This window comes from Triticum aestivum, chromosome 2A, assembly GCF_018294505.1.
Source record: "Triticum aestivum cultivar Chinese Spring chromosome 2A, IWGSC CS RefSeq v2.1, whole genome shotgun sequence".
Taxonomy (NCBI): Eukaryota; Viridiplantae; Streptophyta; class Magnoliopsida; order Poales; family Poaceae; genus Triticum; species Triticum aestivum.
Window position 1 is genome coordinate 389,500,935 of NC_057797.1, and position 16,906 is coordinate 389,517,840.

Here is a 16,906-nt window from a genome sequence, read left to right on the forward strand (position 1 = left end):
CATTTATATGCAATAAGGGCATATACACATAAAAATATAGGAGTGGCCAAGTATAAATCGACTGGAAATTTAAACTGGGCAACCGATTCTTCCCGGCCATCCGATGCAAAATGAACAACACGATCCCTTGTTAAACCTCGGGACTTTCTTCTACCTCAGACAGTTTCTTCCCTCAGCCATCCCACGGACTACCGGCCAGACCGCCAACCACCACCGCCCGGCCCTCCCTGGAACCTCCTCCCACCGCCGTGTCGCCACCGCCCTTGGCCATCCCTCTTCCCCCGGGCCTCGTCTGTTTTTTCCCCGGGAATCTTCATCATTGTCGTGCTGCCGCCCCCACTACTGTCGTGCTGCCTCCCCCACCCCTACCCTAAGATAGATGATGAGGTAGCTTGCGGTGAGCTTCTTCCTCCCCTCCGATGAGCTTCCTCCTCCTCTTCGCCTGTTTCTCCCTTCAACCAAAATCGACTGGCCCGAATTCGAAAGTCAGGCGACTGACATGCATCTATTGTGTAAATATATATACCTCGTGCACATCAGACATCATTTTTACCGTTAAAAAAATATATGGAAGCGGAAATATCATTCAATTCATCTATTGGTAAAAAAAACTAAATTGGACAACACCAGATGCTATATCTGACTTGACCAAAAAAGGCTAAAAAAACAACTAAAAAAAGAGAAGGTAAAAGAAAAAGACACACCGGACGCCCCCTCTCAGTTCTCGCCTCGTCACCTACCTTCCCTTATCCCTTCACTGTCTCCCCACTGCTCCTTATTCCATGGTGGCCACAAGCCCACAACTCTCTCACTCTCTCCTCAAGCCGCCCCTCCTGTTCGTCCCCACCGCCGGCGCGAGGTCTCGCACTCTTCCCACTCTTCTCAGCCCCTCCTCTTCGAATCGGTCGCCGAAGTGCCCGAGGATCCGCTCGAGCTCGGTATGGTCGCTGGGCGCCGGACGAAGGCCGACGCGGAGGCGCGGGACTTGCCTCCACCAGATCGGCGGCTGTGGCAATCATGTGTCGCAACCTCCGCGGCTGATGCCTTCCTTTCCATCTCGCTCGTCGGCGGCTCCCACCACCCTGTGCGTGCGACTGCGCTGCGCCGTGCAATGCCCATGTGCGGCAGCAGTGCCGCGGTGACTGGTCCCCTGCAAGTGCAAGCCGGTGCCGGTAGACGATCTATTCCCCACTTCGGCTTTCATATATGCTTATTTCTGATTTGAGATACTCGCCATTACCCACTTCTGCTAATCCTTAATTTCTACCCATTCCTGAATATACATAGGTAGCTCAGTAGTCTAGTTTAAGCATGAGAGTCATTTTAGAATTAGGGAGAAAAATTAGAAGTTGTTCGATTAGACGTTCTTAACTTGGTTGCAGCAACTGTTATGAGTGGGGATTTTAGTTAGTTAATATTATTGAGGCAACCATGCTGCAATAAAGTTGATTGATAGGTAGATTTGAAATCTGGGTGGCTAGGGGCGCTAGGGACCAAGACGGATGAGGTTGATTTGGCTTCATCCTGCCAAAGAAAGTTACTTCTTTTTTGAAAAGTGAAAGCATGTTTTTAGAAGTTCCCAAATGCGAGCTTTATAGCAAATAAAAGAGGATCAAGAGAAGCATAGTAGGATAAGTATGTATGACTCTAGGATAATACAGGTTGAAGAGTGAATAATTGATAATGTAGGATAATGATGATGCTATGGCTGTCATATAGAGGGCGATGGTTGGCTAAAAGAGCTTATAACCTCAAAAATTCCTTTTCTTGGAATAACTTCCTTTATTAGAAGTCCATAAACATCTCTGGCATCTTCAGTACTACTTACGGCAGCTACACAAGTGATATTCATGATGTAGCACAACCTTTTAGATATATTTCTTGTTGTCCCCGACCCCTGGTTACATCAGAAGTGTGTTTGCAGGCTTACAAGAAATGGATATTGAAGACCATCTAAGAGTCAGGGAATTTGTTCGATCCTAAATTTTTGGAACTCTGAACACAAAGATGGGAATGGGGAGGCATACCTGCCTGCCATATACATCAACCCGAAGCTTTTGAGCGTTGTACAGAACAAGTAATTGACAGGTTTACTTCATGATAGTCTTGGATTTGGTTTGGCCAAAATGATCAAGTACTTACTACATAATTTCTGAATTTACCAGTTATTTGTTGAATGCATCAGTTAGACAAAGGTGATACATCATAGCGTCTCTTTAATAGAAACAACTTAATTTTGGAGGACTACCCTGTTCCCAAATCCTAGCTCTGCTGTTGATTCTACCTGAATTTACTTTAGTAGATTTTCTATTGTAAAATCCAAACTGTTTCCGAGCCTATATGTTTTGTTTCATATTGTTGTTTATCATGCAATACTTATCCTGCAGCCATCTGATATGCAGATTTGATAATAGAAGATGACCAAATTTGTGTACAGGAAAATGCATATTCTTGGACTGGGTTTTCTTCTCCACTCTATTGGACCAAGTTACAAATAGATCATACTGACTGGGTTTTATTCATCCAGTCATACCAATTCAAGCACTATACTGTTAAAACAATATGATGGAGGGCTCCAGTTTGATGCAATGTTAAAATTCATGTTGAAGTCATAGGAAATAGATCTATTATGGTTTGTACAAAATTGATGCATTCATCATCACACTGTTGTAAATATGCAAATTTGAGAGTGAAGAGCATTGTTATAAAGATGCAACTTTGATAGGGATTAGGGAAGTAATGAAGTATGCACATTATGTTAAATAGAATTTCCTATAAAATCAGGAACTGATCGGCCCCATCACATTAACCCAATTGAATATCCTGTAAAATCATACCATGTTCCTTTGGTGCAGGCAGGTGCGTTGCCTGAGGAGTTTGTCGGCGCTGATGTCGGCGACTGTGGAAGGCGACGATGGCCAACAGTGGCTGGGTGGCGAGGGCACAACAGTGGCTTGGCAGCACCGATGTCTGACTGTAGTGTGCGTCTAAACGGCGACATCAAAGAAGACATCGAGATTAACTGGGATGGAACTGGCCACGTATTGCGCGCAAGAGGATAGTCTGCACCTGCATTGGCTAGAAGCGCTTCGTCGCGGGCGTCGTCCGCTATGCATGGCGGCGATGGCGTAGGAGAGGCTGGGCGGCTGCGACGTACGTCCAGGTTGGCAAAGGCAGGCAGATCGAGCTGATTCCCATAAGTTTAGCCATTTATTGTGAGGCAGACGTGTTTATTCCCGTTAATTATGGCAAATTTTCTGTAGTTGATTGGAACTGTCTGTTGTTTTTTTGCGGGGTAGGTGGAACTGTTCGATCGATGGCAGAGTTTCGTCCGTTAATGTAAATCGCTAAACGTACACAGGGGAGGTCTGACTTTTATGTGGACGGTTAGATGCCTGATCCTGGGGTGGTAATTTGTCTTGTCTGGCCTGTGTACGTTTAACCGGGTGGGCATAGTGAAGAATATGTTTACTTGTTTAATAGTAGTAGAGATGTAGGCCTTTAGATTGCAGGTTTGGATGGATAGGATGACTTGGTTCTCCGCCCTCTTTTTTTTATAGGGGTAGTAGATACAAGTGTACCCGTAGCAACGCGCGGGGCATCATCTAGTTTCTACCATGTCCGAGGAAAGTAAATAATGGGCTGAAAAATTAAGAGGATTGAAATGAAAGCACGCAATCTTTGCTCCCATTATGGTAGCATGTTTCTCTCCATTTTAAGGCCAGGAGCATGCAACCAATGCATGTCATCGGGCTCCTGTATTTGATAACTTAGGTACAGAGACCATGATAATTTTTCCCTGTGGATAAAAGTTGTTGAAAACATACAACCGATAACTTCTTTCTAAATAGCATAATAATATACACTCCCGGACTTGATAACTTAGGAATAAACACCACTAATACTTTTACCCGTGGAAAAAAGTTGTTGAAAACATACTCCGGTAACATCTATGTAAATAACATGGTAATATAGGCTCCCGGACATGATAACTTAGGTACAAACACCATGATAATTTTGACCCGCGAAAAAAAGTTGTTGAGAACATACTCTGATAACTTTTTTTCGTGTAAATAGCATGATAATATAGGCTCCCGGTCCTGATAAGTTAGGTACAAACACCACGATAACTTTAGCCCATGAAAATTTTTGTTGAAAACATACAACCGATAACTTCTTTGTAAATAGCCTGATAATATACATTGTCGGACTTGATAACTTAGGTATAAACACCACAATAACTTTGACCCATAGAAAAAAGTTATTGAAAACATACTCCGGTAACATCTGTGTCAATAACATGGTAATATAGGCTTCCGTACCTGATAACTTAGGTACAAACACCACGATAACTTTGACCCATGAAAAAAGGTTATTGAAAACATACTTTGATAATTTTTTGTGTAAATAACATGATAATATAGGCTCTCGGTCCTGATAACTTAGATAAAACACCACGATAACTTTGACATGAAATTTTTTGTTGAAAACATACCAGTGTTAACTTCTCGTGTAAATAACATGAGCGAGTAACATGGGAAAATGTTGTTAAAAATGCATCCCAATAACTCATGTGTAAACAACATGATAATACACACACATAAGAGCTGATAACTCATATACAAATATCGCGGTAATTTTTTGACCGAGAGAATGAAAATTATTAAAAAAGATACTCCGATAACTTTTGTGCAACATGGTAATATACATACAAAGTTGATAACTCACTGCAAATATCATAATCACTTTCTGACCCCTGGGATAAAAGTTTGTTGAAAACATACCCCCGAAACTTTTGTGTAAATGACACGGTAACTTATGTATAACTGATATGATAACTCACGTAGCACGGATGTGGTAACTTTTGGTCCGAAAAAAAGTCTTCAGAACATATCAACATGGGATATAGTTTCGAAGATCTTGTCCAGACGATTTTTTTTGTGAAGACTGGAGTGTACGTGAAAGAAAAACTAGTCATTCTAATACATGCATGTATCTACTACCACTATAAAAGAAAGAGAATGGCAGATTCAAACAATTAGATCCATCCATTAACAAGATCTAATGGCCCATAATTTTTCTGTGTTTAACGCTACCAACCACGCACTTAGAAAACGCTAATCCCTCCATCTCTCTCCGCACGTCCTCTGTCGCCCTCACTAACCGCTCACACATATCGTGCGTCTTCTCTCTCCCGCACCATCCTTCGCTCCCCCGCACCCGCTGCTCATCCCCGCCGTCCCTTCTCGCCAGCAGCCCCGCCGCGCTCCTTCACTCCACCACCCGCTCGGCCCCGCCGCCCCTTCACTCCTGCGCATGGACGGGGGAAGCCACACGCACGCCCGCACCAGAGACCGGGCGGCGGAGGCCGCACCCGACGGGGAGGCCGGACGGCGGAGGTCGCACGCACCTGAGGCCGGACAGCGACGACGGAGGCTGCACGCACCCGACAGGGAGGCCGGATGGGGACGGCGGGAGGCCGCACGCGTCAGACGGGGAGGCCAGAAGGCGACGGCGCAAGGAGGCGGCACGCACCGGACGGGGAGGCTGGAAGGCGACGGCGCGCGGAGGTCGCACGCACCCGACGACGACGGCGGAGGTCGATTTGGATTATCCGCTGGTATTCCAATTATCCTTCCTTACAAATTTCGTTTGCAAATTTCTGACTTTTAGGTATGTGCGTGCAAACCAGGAGGTGTTTGCACATCCTGCAATTTGATGCAAATTTCTTCCCTTCTAATGTTCCGATGCAATCGATCTACAGTTCCTGGTTATGCATAGTTCTATTTGTTTTCTAGAATTTGCATTGGAACTTTTGCTCGGTGGGCTGACACCAGTGTAGAAATTTCTGCCCTCTTATGCATCAGATGTTTGTATTGTAGGATTGGATCAAACTGTGAATTCTCATGTTGAGACAATGATGTTGACTGATGCACCTCTTCTATATACTCCTGGACAGGTAGCTTAAGCTATAAATAATATGATTAATCTTTATGACCTTAATTTGTCGGAACTCTGTGTTTCATGATGCTAATATAGATAATTGCAAAGTGTTTTTTCAAGGCAACACTTTGTTTGTCTGGTCGAACATTTTTTTAAGATATTCAGCACAATCAATCACCTGGTAAGAATGTTTACCTAGCTTGGCACAGTACAGTTTATAACATAATCATGTAAAGTCCCACCAATAATTGTTCTTTAGCTATGTGTTTCATTTCACCGGTCTACATGAACACTCTGTGTTACAAAAAAAGATTAACCAAGGTGGTGCTTGGTTGAACATATGCCACTGGTTAGGAGGGTATTTAAGCATTTATGCCGTTATCAGTACCTTTGACATTGCTTCTATTATTTCAACATGTGTATATGCAGGTTAACCAACTTCATCTACCTGGTATGAAAGAAATGAGGCATGCTAATCGCAAGTTGAAGCATTGTTTGGATCCAAGCTCTCACGATGAGTAATCTCTGTCAACTCCACAAGACTGCATGCCCTCCATGATCGTTACCCTTTTGCACTCATGCTTGCTATCTGAAAACTCCTGCAGGCACAAGAAGTACCCCCTCTTTTGCAGTATTGATAAAAACCAATTTTACTACGGTGTCATCATCATCACTCGAAGAAAACCACCCAGTCTGATTATTTCCATGTTACTCTGTTAGAGCTCACTGTTGATGGATTGGTTGGAACTGCAACAGAGCGATCGAGGCCAGTGAATTGGATTCTATAGTCGAGGGGAGCTCTGTAGATTGTAACACGTCATTTTTTCCTGCGTGAAGGTGAGCTAATTCAACTCTCCAAAAGCAAGATCATTCTGTTTATAAACAATTTGTTAAATTCTTAGATTAAGCCCAGGTCCTACCAATTCATCCAAAAGAACCAACGACCCAGATCCTATGTACCATTATTTCCAAACATGATTGAGTACACTGGTTAATAGATTGACATTTTTTTGTTACCCTGAACAGTAAGGCATGGCCCTACTATAAATTTTTGTTGCGCCAAGAAAACAAAAGGGTTACAAAGAAATAGAAATGCATATATTGTGGATTGATGACTAAACAAGTTTGCACGCAAATCCCTGAAAATATGGTAAAGCCTTTGGTTGAGAGTTAAGAACTATTCCTATGTTGCTCTGGAAACGAATGTAATATCTGAATGCTTGCTTAATTTAGGTATATATATGTAAGAGCTAAAACTGATCCATACTCTTTCTAAGATCAGATTTGGGCATATAAATGGCTCTCGGTTATACATAAAATTAGAAATGGATGTTCTGTAGGAGCCTATGTTTAGGATGAGGGTACAATTTTACCAAATTATATATACCGAGGCAAGCAGACCGATGCCGTCGCCCCGTCTCGCAGCCGCCACCGCTCCCTGGGCCTACTCCATGCGGGTTCCATATCATGGACTAATGCCGCTGCGACGCCTGGCCCGATTAGGCAATATATGTTATTTTTTGTTTAAATCCTATAGGAATTGCAAGTTTGCAGCCACATGTTGACATCTTGATTCAACCCATGATACTTTCTTCGATGTCTATTTCTTTTTGTAATGCAACTTTTCGCCCTGCATAAATGGCTATTAGGAGAGCACGATGTCAGCTGCACCGACGCTCATGCCGATGTAACTGAATGTGCAAATTGTTTCTTCAACAAAAAGCTGCAATGTGATTTGAAAGTACCAGTTTATACACCGGAGGATCTTGAATTGATGCATATATTGGCTCATAAAGTAACTAGGCTCTGAATTGCGGAATGAGGATACGTGTGCTTATGGTTGTGTGTTAGTCTCTCTACTCACTCACCTAAATATGAAAAGGTACTGAAGTACATCCGAATTTTTTATCCCAGTGCATCAGAATTATTCCTTTGCTGCAGGGTTTCTGCTGCTATTGTTAAATCTTAAAGAAACATTTGTTCCTGGTTTAGATGTTTACAAGTTCCCTTTTTCAAACATGGAAATGATTTATTTGCAAACTTCAATGCAAAATGGTTAGTCTTGAAACTGCATCTATATATACTTTCCAGCCGTGCTATTGATGCCGCATCCAGATTATTGGTATCTTCTCTTTTTCTTTTCTTGGGAGAGGTAACAACCAAGGTTTCACTCAAGCATCGAGCAAATGCAGTTCTAATGTTTGTTTCTTCTAATTCTAAGCCTGAGTGAGGACTTTAACTATCCATGGAATATTTCTCCTCTTATATCTAAAAAACTAATATATGGAACGAGAAAAATTAGATTTACTGGATTTTATCGAATTCTATTTGGTGCATAATTTATTGCATATTAGACGTAATGATGCCGATCTATTATATTTATTAGGTGGGTGGACCATGTACCCTATACAGTATTTTTCAACTAGGTTAGAATTTGACATTTCTGTCTTGCGAGCTTTAGAGAAGGATTGATCTGATTATCCATTGATGTTCTAGAGTTTAGTTTGTTGGTTGCTTCAGTTACGGTGCTTTTATTTGGAATAAGAATGACTTCAGGTGCTTAATGGTGTATGCTAGGGCCAAACATTAGTTTCAGCTTCTGCATAAGAGATACGATCAGACTATTATTAGTGAGCTTGTATTCTTTTACGGAGTGCATATCAATCAAAAACATAAATTGTACATGCAAGATTAATAAAATTGTGAATTTTATATGAAAGACATGCATTGCACTTCTTTTTCTTGGGCACACCAACATATCAATATTATGCTTAAACTGTGGTTTAGTATGACATAGAACTACCCTTATGTGCAAACAGTCTTTCCTGTGTCGAACAGTGCTGCCACTTCAGTTAAGCCAGATGACGGTTTGGTCGGCATGTGAAATGCAAGTACATAAATAATTTCTTTCTTGGAAGATGTCATATGTACGTATTTCAAGAAGACAAATTTTTCATCGCTATCACACCGGCAAAACCTATGAAGACACCTCTATATAATTTTTGACTCCTTTTGATCTTTGGAAACATGTGTTTTGTGTTACCATGTCCCCTTTAAAAAATGGTTACATCAGAAATCAATCAGTTTCATTAGTCTACACGTCTATTGTTTTACAAGGTTTCTTCTATGCTGTTCCGACCATTGGAATTTTCAAAGACCAGCGCCGCAAGAACATGTCACTGGTGGCTCAAGATACAAGGCCCAGCTGGAAGAGACATCTTCCCAAGGTGTGCTCGCAAGTATGCTATGTTTCTTTTTCTCCATGTTTACACCTCCCTTGCTCGAGGGCTGGTTATCCAATTCTAAAAGAGGAGCTTGCTATGGCCATCCAAGGTCCAGGGCGATTACATACGCGGCGAATGCAGATGCATATGGTAAAGCTCCGTGTCGACGTGACGAACAAGCACCAGTTGGGAGCCCAGATGAAGAAGGCTGCCGATGGGAGAAAGAGGAGAAGCGATGAGATGTTTATGGCAGCTTATGGATGATGTTATCTTAGTTTGTGGATTCTGTTTTGGTCGACTCAGACATCTTGTTTCGTGTCTGAAGATCCCTTTTTGCCCACTGTTCAAACCATCATAAATTGTCAAACAATGCACTTCAAATAACTAAGTTAGGAATCGCACGAATATTTTACAAAAGGATGTACTTATCGTCTGAATTTAGACGTGTGTTGCACGTGCGAGCTTACTAGTATAATTAGAGTGAAGTAAAGATCGTTCTTGCCTATTGCTAAAATCCGAACTTTTGGTAGTTATAAAAGTCCATTAATCAAACACAACCAATCATTTGTATAATTGTATTGCCAGTTTGCATTGAAACATATCACAAAACATTCCTGCAACAAGGTGCAGAGTATTATCTAGATAGTGACGTATGTTTGTGCATGCAAAAGAAAAATGTGTTCATATTGCTTAACCAAGGAATTTATTATTGTTCTTGTCTTCTTCTTGATCCTTGGGGCATAGTTGAATCAGAAAAGGACGCAAACTAATTAGTACTATTGCCTTATAGAGAAGGTTGTATATATTGGTATGTCTTTAAAATTGAGGGCTTCATAAAATAATTGGGTACTCCCTCCGTAAACTAATATAAGAGCGTTTAGAATACTAAAATAGTGATCTAAACGCTCTTATATTAGTTTATAGAGGGAGTACAATTGAAGGCATCTTCAACACGAATCCCTATTCCCGCATCAGATGTCTAGGCTAAATGGTCCGGACACATTTAGATCTCCAATAAGGATCTTTATTCTGCCCTGAGGCGGCTAGGAGGCCTGCATGACTGAGAGAGCGTGGAAGGGACTAGCACTGCCCATTTTCTTGGTTAGTTCTCCTACCTCCTACTGACGGCCGGCGAGCTTGAGGTCGGCTTGGTGTATCAGGTAGTGGTGTTGCGACTAGCTTGGGGTCAACGGTGATGTGTTCTTCTTCCGCATGTGTTACTCTTCGGCTGCCCATCACGTGGTGTGATGTCATGTCGTTGTGCATGCTCAAGGCCCTCCCATGATTGCTCTTGTGTTGCAGCGAGCTTCGGGCTCTTAGTGTTGTCTCGGTTCACCTTTGCACATGCCGGGCGCAATGTCTCCCCAACTTGCTAAACATTTTGACTTCTTGTGACGGAGCTACCAGTCAAGGTTCATGTTCAGGTTCGGCACTCGTTGATTGTGGATGCTCCTGTGTTATGTTGTGGGGTTTTGGTACGCACATCGGTGTGGTGCGATAGGCTGTTTGCAAAGTCTTGGTATTGTGATCCCTCAACAGCACCCTGCAGCTACTTCAGTCTTTCGTGATGATGGTCATTTTGTCTGCTAACTAGGTTGTGCGTCCTCCTAGGCATCAATTTCTTCTCATCTTCTTTTACTTTGTTACTATATGGTTTTTGGCCCGGTTTTCCTCGTAAACACGATCAACTTGTTCAGGTTTTTGGTCTGGTTTCGCTTATATGCTGGATCAGCTAAATACCAAGAGGATAACTACTCCTGACTTTGGCATTACTGGACAATATATTCAGGTGGGAGAACTATTCCCCCGGTGATTCTTTAAAAAAATAAGACGTGAAGGGGCTAAAAGTTGGCACCTCCATGATCGATGATGCTTTTCTGTGAAGGAAATACTAAAACGTGTAATCTACTAAAATAAGAATATGAATCAAACAGCATGAACGCATTCTAGTGGAAAAGGGGTGATATCTCGGAGATATTGGAGCTTTTCATCATTATCTGCTTGATATTGTCTCATGCTCTCGCATCAGGGTGTAGCTTGTGTTGGGAGGGCTGAGCATGAGTGAAGGGGTTTGCAGTTCACACACACCACACAAAAAATAAAAAGTGGAGGACGTGGAGAAGAAACGAGGCTTTCTTTTAACCTGCCGTGTTATCCTTAGTGAGCTTTTCTCTTGAGTTAGTACCATGCTTTGGTTCTTTGGTTGCTTAGGTCCAACGTCGATATGCAAACCTCCTGCAACCGTCTGGACCGATGAAGCCATCCAATGCAGTCATATATCGGTCTGGACGCGATTTTTCTCGTAAACCGGAGACAAAAGTGAGGGTGGTTTGCGGGAGTCCAGACCGATCCCAAGCCAGTTGTTGACCATCCTAGCCCATCAAAAAACCCTCCCTCTCCCGCGTGTTTTCGGTCAGCGTCACTCCAGAGCGTCAACGCCCGCATTCATGCCTGGCAGAGCGGACGCGACCGCTCACTCGCGTCGGCATTGAAGCGACGTGCCGGCCAAGAGAGCGTCACCTGCGCCGCTTCCCGATGCATGCAATTGTCGCGCGTTCAAATGACACGACGATCGTATGTCCGTCCATCCGTCGCACGCATTGATGGCACGCGGTTGACGAGGCGTCTCCTCCGGCGCCACCCGTCCGTCCCTCTCCCACCCACCGGTGCTATATAAACCGTTGCCTCGGTGCCCCAGCCATAGACATAGTCATCCCTCTCCGCACCGCTCCCCGCCATGGATCCCTCTGCCGCCAAAGCTCTCTGGGACGGGCTGACATCGGAGCAGAAGAAGGCCATGGCGGCCATTGCTACCGATTGGCAGGCCGGCAGGCAGCCGGAGGACGTGCAAATGGAGGACGCCTCCGACCACAAGCTAGCGCCCTCCCCCCTTCCTCCGCGACACCCTCCTCCTCAGCTGCACCCTCGCCGGTGCATTGCACCGTGACCATCGGCGAGGCCCGTGCCCAGTATATGGACATGGTGCGGGTGGAGCAGTTCTGGGAGGCCTAGGCCGATGCCAACTACAACCACAACCTCCTCCAGGAGCATCTGCAAGCGGAGGAGCAGGTCACCGCCGGTAGGGCGGTCACGCCGGACACAGACCTGGCGAAGCAGGAGGCGTTGCTCGAGTCCTACTGCTCCGCCCGCGAGATCCGCCTCACCCGTTGGCGATACCGGCAGCGGGTGGCCACCGCCAACAAGGAGTGCGATTACGACGCGGGCGAGGTGGTGTTCGGCGAGACCGAGGAGAAGGAGGTGGACAACACCGAGGTTGTGCCCCGTCGCCACCATGAAGAAGGAGACACGTCCGCGGGCGTCGCCGACAGCGAGGAAGAGTAGTGCACGGTGGGTCGCCACCATTCTGGTCCCAGGAAGGCCACTGCTCCTCCCCTCCCGTCAACGCCAAGCTTGGTGGGCTGAGCATCTTCGGCCAATTAGTCGCTTGGCGATGATATGGAGGCGGACAGCTTCACTTCCCGGTCCTTCGAAGAAGGAGGTTACGGAGGCGGAGCTGGAGAGCGCTGAGGTGGAGTTGCAGACGGTGAAGTTTCAGTTCTCTTGGTTCATGGCCGGACACGAGGAACGGGCGCCGACGACCATTAGGCCTAACCGGACGAGCTCCTATTAGTTGATGTAAACGTAATGAAATCTATCATGTTTAGATGAAATCCATCTTGTTTATATTGAATCCGGCCCTGTTTGATCGAATTACATCCGGCTAGTTTGAGTTGTTGTGAAAATGTATGCAACTGTCGTTGGATAGCGTTCTCGCGCATCCGTGTCCATGGACTGATGACCCCCCCCCCCTAGATGGATGCGGGAGGTAATTTGTGGGTTGCCGTTGGAGATGCCCTTACACATGGCGAAATTTGTTGACCATGACCTTTTCCCCTTTGTGTAGGCCTGTTTGTCTTCTATTTTAGTCAACTCCTACAGTTGGTTTATTGTGTGATTGTGCATTGGCCAATAAGGATATGACATCGTAGTGGCACCTTACAGTAAAGGATGCACTAGCAAAAATAAAGCTCAAAAGGCCCAAAGGAAGGGAGAGGTAAGTTCGTAGGAAGTGCATGCAAACTGTCCAAGTGTTGATGCCAAAGAAAAAGTGTTGGTGCACTAATGCTTAGAGATCTCGCATGCTATCTTCGGTAGATCAATCAAGTCGGAGGCACATGACATAATTAGGCTAGGGCTGGCTGTGGCTTTGCGGTTGCAGGAGCTCTTGCCAGCGTGGCCACTTGCCTTGTACATTCTTCACTTCTTTTTTTTCTTTCTATGAAAATACATTGTGAAGAGAATAAGAGAAAGGACTGACGCATCATGAATGCACGGCTGTGAAGCAATTGCTCCACCGTCACCTATTTGGTTAGAATTCTCCTCGACCATGATACACAAGATACAATCACTTGGAAGCTAACAGAAAGCGGCACCTACTCCACGGCTTGGGCCTACATTATGCAGTTCGAGGGGCATACCATCACCTCTGCTAAAGACCGTCTGGAAGGTCTGGGCCACTCCAAAATACAAGTTCTTTGCTTGGCTGATTATTCACAATAAAGTCTGAATGGCTCACAGACTACACCGGAGAGGATGACCAAATTGTGGTATATGCCCACTGTGCAACCAAGTTTAGGAATGCAGTTAAGGCAAGGATTGGTTTGGCCGATATCGTGACCGGAGATTGGGCGGCAAGGAACAATGTCAGGGATTGGTGGACCGAGCTTACCCTCATGCACTCGCCGAATAGAAAAGGAGTGGCCTCCCTACTTATGCTGATTTCTTGGGAACTTTGGAAGGAGAGGAATGCTAGTATCTTTCAAAACGTCTCTACGCCTTCGATAATAATCGTGGACAAGATTTTGGATGAAGCCAGATTATGGGTGTTGGCAGGTGCCAAAGGACTTGGTGTAATTTTACCACACGAGTAGTTGCTTTATCTTTGCTAGTTTATGGCTGTTGTCTTCGGACACTGTTACACTCCTTAATCAATGAAATGGTAAATCTTTTGCCTCGTTTCAGAAAAAAAATCTCCTTGACTTGCATCAGTGATGCACTGGCGAATTTATTTATAATATACACATGTATGTTTGACAGCGATATATTTGGATGGGTCGGGGGTTGATCCTCCCTTTCGATAGTAGAAAAAAATATGCATGTGTGTTGCATGTGGACGGACTACGAATTTGTTGAATTCGGGGTTTTTTCCACACTGGAAACACATGATATTCATCGTTTTCTAATAACAACGGTGGGTTTTGTGCGACTTGCGGTAAACGTCTTGTCTTTCCTGGCCGACGTGTTCCATGTTATATAGATGGGTTGCAAGCTCTGACATGCGTACAAGTTGTTGTGGAGATACATCTTGGAGAAGAAGAAATACAAGAGATAAAAGAAAATAAAGATTACATGAGTATCTTGTCTAACTACTCCTTATACGGTTAGAAAAGATCTCCTCTCCTCGTACACAAGAATATATCACATTTAACACCCTCCCTTAATCACAACTTCATCAAGTTGAGATTATGCTTGAAGTCCTCAAAACTTCTTGTGGGTAGAGCTTTGGTGAAGCCATATGCAACTTGGTCTTGAGAATGAATAAACCGAATATCCAAAAGTTTGTTTGCAACTCTTTCTTGAACAAAGTAAAAATCTATCTCAATGTGTTTAGTTCTTGCATGAAAAACTAGATTTGCTGACAAGTAGGTAGCACCTAGATTATCACACCATAAATATGGAGCTTTAGTGCTTTTCATACCTAGTTCCTTTAGAATTGACTGCACCCATATGATATCTGTTGTTGCATTTGCCAATGCTTTGTATTCTGCCTCTGTACTGGATCTTGAAATTGTGGCTTGCTTCCTTGCACTCCAAGATATCAAATTAGGTCCAAAGAAAACTGCAAAGCCACCAGTTGAACGTCTGTCATCTAGACATCCAGCCCAATCAAAGTCGGAGAAGACACTGATAAGTGTAGAGGATGACTTGCTGAAATTTAGGCCAACATTCAACATATTTTTCACATATCTTACTATACGTTTTGCAGCAGTCATATGAACAGTGGTAGGTGCATGGAGAAACTGACATACTTTGTTAACAACAAAGGAGATGTCTGGTCTAGTCAGTGTTAGGTATTGAAGTGCACCTACCAGGCTTCTGTATTTTATACCATTTTCTGAACTCAGAGACTCTCCTTCAACAAGGGATAATATTTCTGTGCTGGATAAAGGAGTGGGTGCAGGCTTGCAACTTTGCAAACCAGTCTTTTTTACCAAGTCTTGTGTTGCTTTACCTCAATACCAAGAAAATAATGTAGATCTCCTAGATCCTTGAGGGCAAATTCTGCACTCAAACCCTTCAACAGTGCAGTTATTGCTTCATCAGATGAGCTTGTCACAATTATATCATCAACGTACATGAGAACAAATATGGATATACTTGACTTTTTATAAATAAACAATGAAGTGTCAGACTTTGAAGAAACAAAACCAAGTGCTTGCATCTTCTTACTAAGGCGAGAATACCATGCTCTTGGGGCCTGCTTTAGTCCATACAATGCCTTGTCAAGCTTGCACACATGAAGTGGTGCACGTGTGTTTACAAACCCAGGTGGTTGTTTCATGTAAACCTCTTCTTCCAGAACACCATGGAGGAACGCGTTCTGAACATCTAGCTGATGTAAACTCCATCCCCTGGACATGGCAATGGACAAAACAAGACGAATAGTAGCAGCTTTTACAATTGGACTAAACGTGTCCTCATATGCCATACCATTGTTTAAAACCTTTTGCAACGAGTCTAGCTTTATAACGGTCAATGGTTCCATCAGCTTTCCTTTTTATCCTAAAGACCCACTTGCAGTCAATAAGATTTTTACCTCATTGTGGAGGAACCAAATACCATGTTCTATTTTTCTTAAGTGCTATGATTTCATCATGCATTGCTTTTCTCTAATTTGCATCACCCAAAGCTTCTTCAAGAGTATTGGGTTCTCCTGGTTCACCTGTAGAACATACCAACCCATATTTTGTAACATGTTTATAATCAATAGGTTTAATTACCCCTTGTTGCAGTCGTGTTTGACGTGGAGGAGTAGCAGCAGGGACTTCTCTAGAGAGATCCGACGCAGAGAATCCCGGGTCTGGATCGAGCTGATCCTCGTCTGATCCCGAGGAGGATCCGCGCGGGCCTCCAGAGCCAGCAGCGTCACCAGGCGATGTCGGGGTTGGATCTTCTGTGGTCGTGGGTCATGGTGCAGGGAACGATCTCAACGCAGAAGATCTGGGCCTAGAAGCATCATCACGGCCCAATGATTGCATGGGCCCGAGCTGAGCGAATCTGCCCCCACGTCCGCCTAACGAGCAGCAGCGCGCCGCGTGTACACACGCAGTTGGGCTTCTCGCTGGACACGGCTCGAGCCAGCGCCGGCCTGCCGCTTGTCAAGCGCGGAGTCGTGCACACGAGGGGAAGCGCTGCAGCCCGCCAGGCTCTGCCGCGTGGCTGATGCGGACTCGGCCTCGCGCCCGCCTGCACCTGTCGTGGCTGGCACGACAGGATCGCTACCAGACGGGGATCCCAAAGAAGATCTGCTGCATGGCTGCAGCACCTGAGCCGATCCCGAGGCAGATATGTCCCCCGAGCCAGGACACATAAAATAAGGGCCTGCTGCTCCATTTTCTTCATTATTTTCTGCGATTTTTGCACTGTTTCCTGCATCATCACGAGGCTCATGGAGACTA

At 44.5% G+C, this 16,906-nt stretch overlaps 1 protein-coding gene and 1 long non-coding RNA gene across 12 annotated transcripts; both read left to right on the forward strand.

The window, feature by feature from the left end:
* Positions 1 to 580: 580 nt before the first annotated feature.
* Positions 581 to 3,413, forward strand: LOC123188762 (uncharacterized). Its single transcript, XR_006495186.1, has 2 exons — positions 581 to 1,172; positions 1,925 to 3,413. It is a non-coding gene; the product is annotated as an uncharacterized lncRNA (long non-coding RNA).
* A 1,746-nt stretch (positions 3,414 to 5,159) lies between these two features.
* On the forward strand, positions 5,160 to 9,584 carry LOC123188763 (uncharacterized). 11 transcript variants are annotated; one of them, XR_006495190.1, is made up of 6 exons: positions 5,160 to 5,620; positions 5,883 to 5,959; positions 6,373 to 6,461; positions 6,549 to 7,998; positions 9,061 to 9,170; positions 9,277 to 9,584. XR_006495190.1 is itself a non-coding variant. In XM_044601004.1 (6 exons), the coding sequence occupies exons 1-4, from the start codon at positions 5,317 to 5,319 to the stop codon at positions 6,661 to 6,663; spliced, it is 585 nt and encodes a 194-aa protein (XP_044456939.1). In that variant the 5' UTR covers positions 5,160 to 5,316; the 3' UTR covers positions 6,664 to 6,780; positions 9,061 to 9,182; positions 9,277 to 9,584. The 11 variants fall into 11 exon arrangements, 7 of the variants coding, with proteins under 7 accessions (XP_044456939.1, XP_044456935.1, XP_044456938.1 ...); XR_006495188.1 differs by having other exon boundaries at positions 6,549 to 7,825; positions 7,936 to 9,170; XR_006495187.1 differs by having other exon boundaries at positions 6,549 to 6,780; positions 7,593 to 9,170.
* Positions 9,585 to 16,906: the final 7,322 nt, after the last annotated feature.

Coding starts and splice junctions, on each gene's coding strand:
- LOC123188763 (XM_044601001.1), top strand. CDS start 5,317: ATGGACGGGGGAAGCCACACGCACGCCCGCACCAGAGACCGGGCGGCG. Junction 5,621..5,882: donor TCGATTTGGATTATCCGCTG/GTATTCCAATTA, acceptor TTTGTATTGTAG/GATTGGATCAAACTGTGAAT. Junction 6,462..6,548: donor GATCCAAGCTCTCACGATGA/GTAATCTCTGTC, acceptor AAACTCCTGCAG/GCACAAGAAGTACCCCCTCT.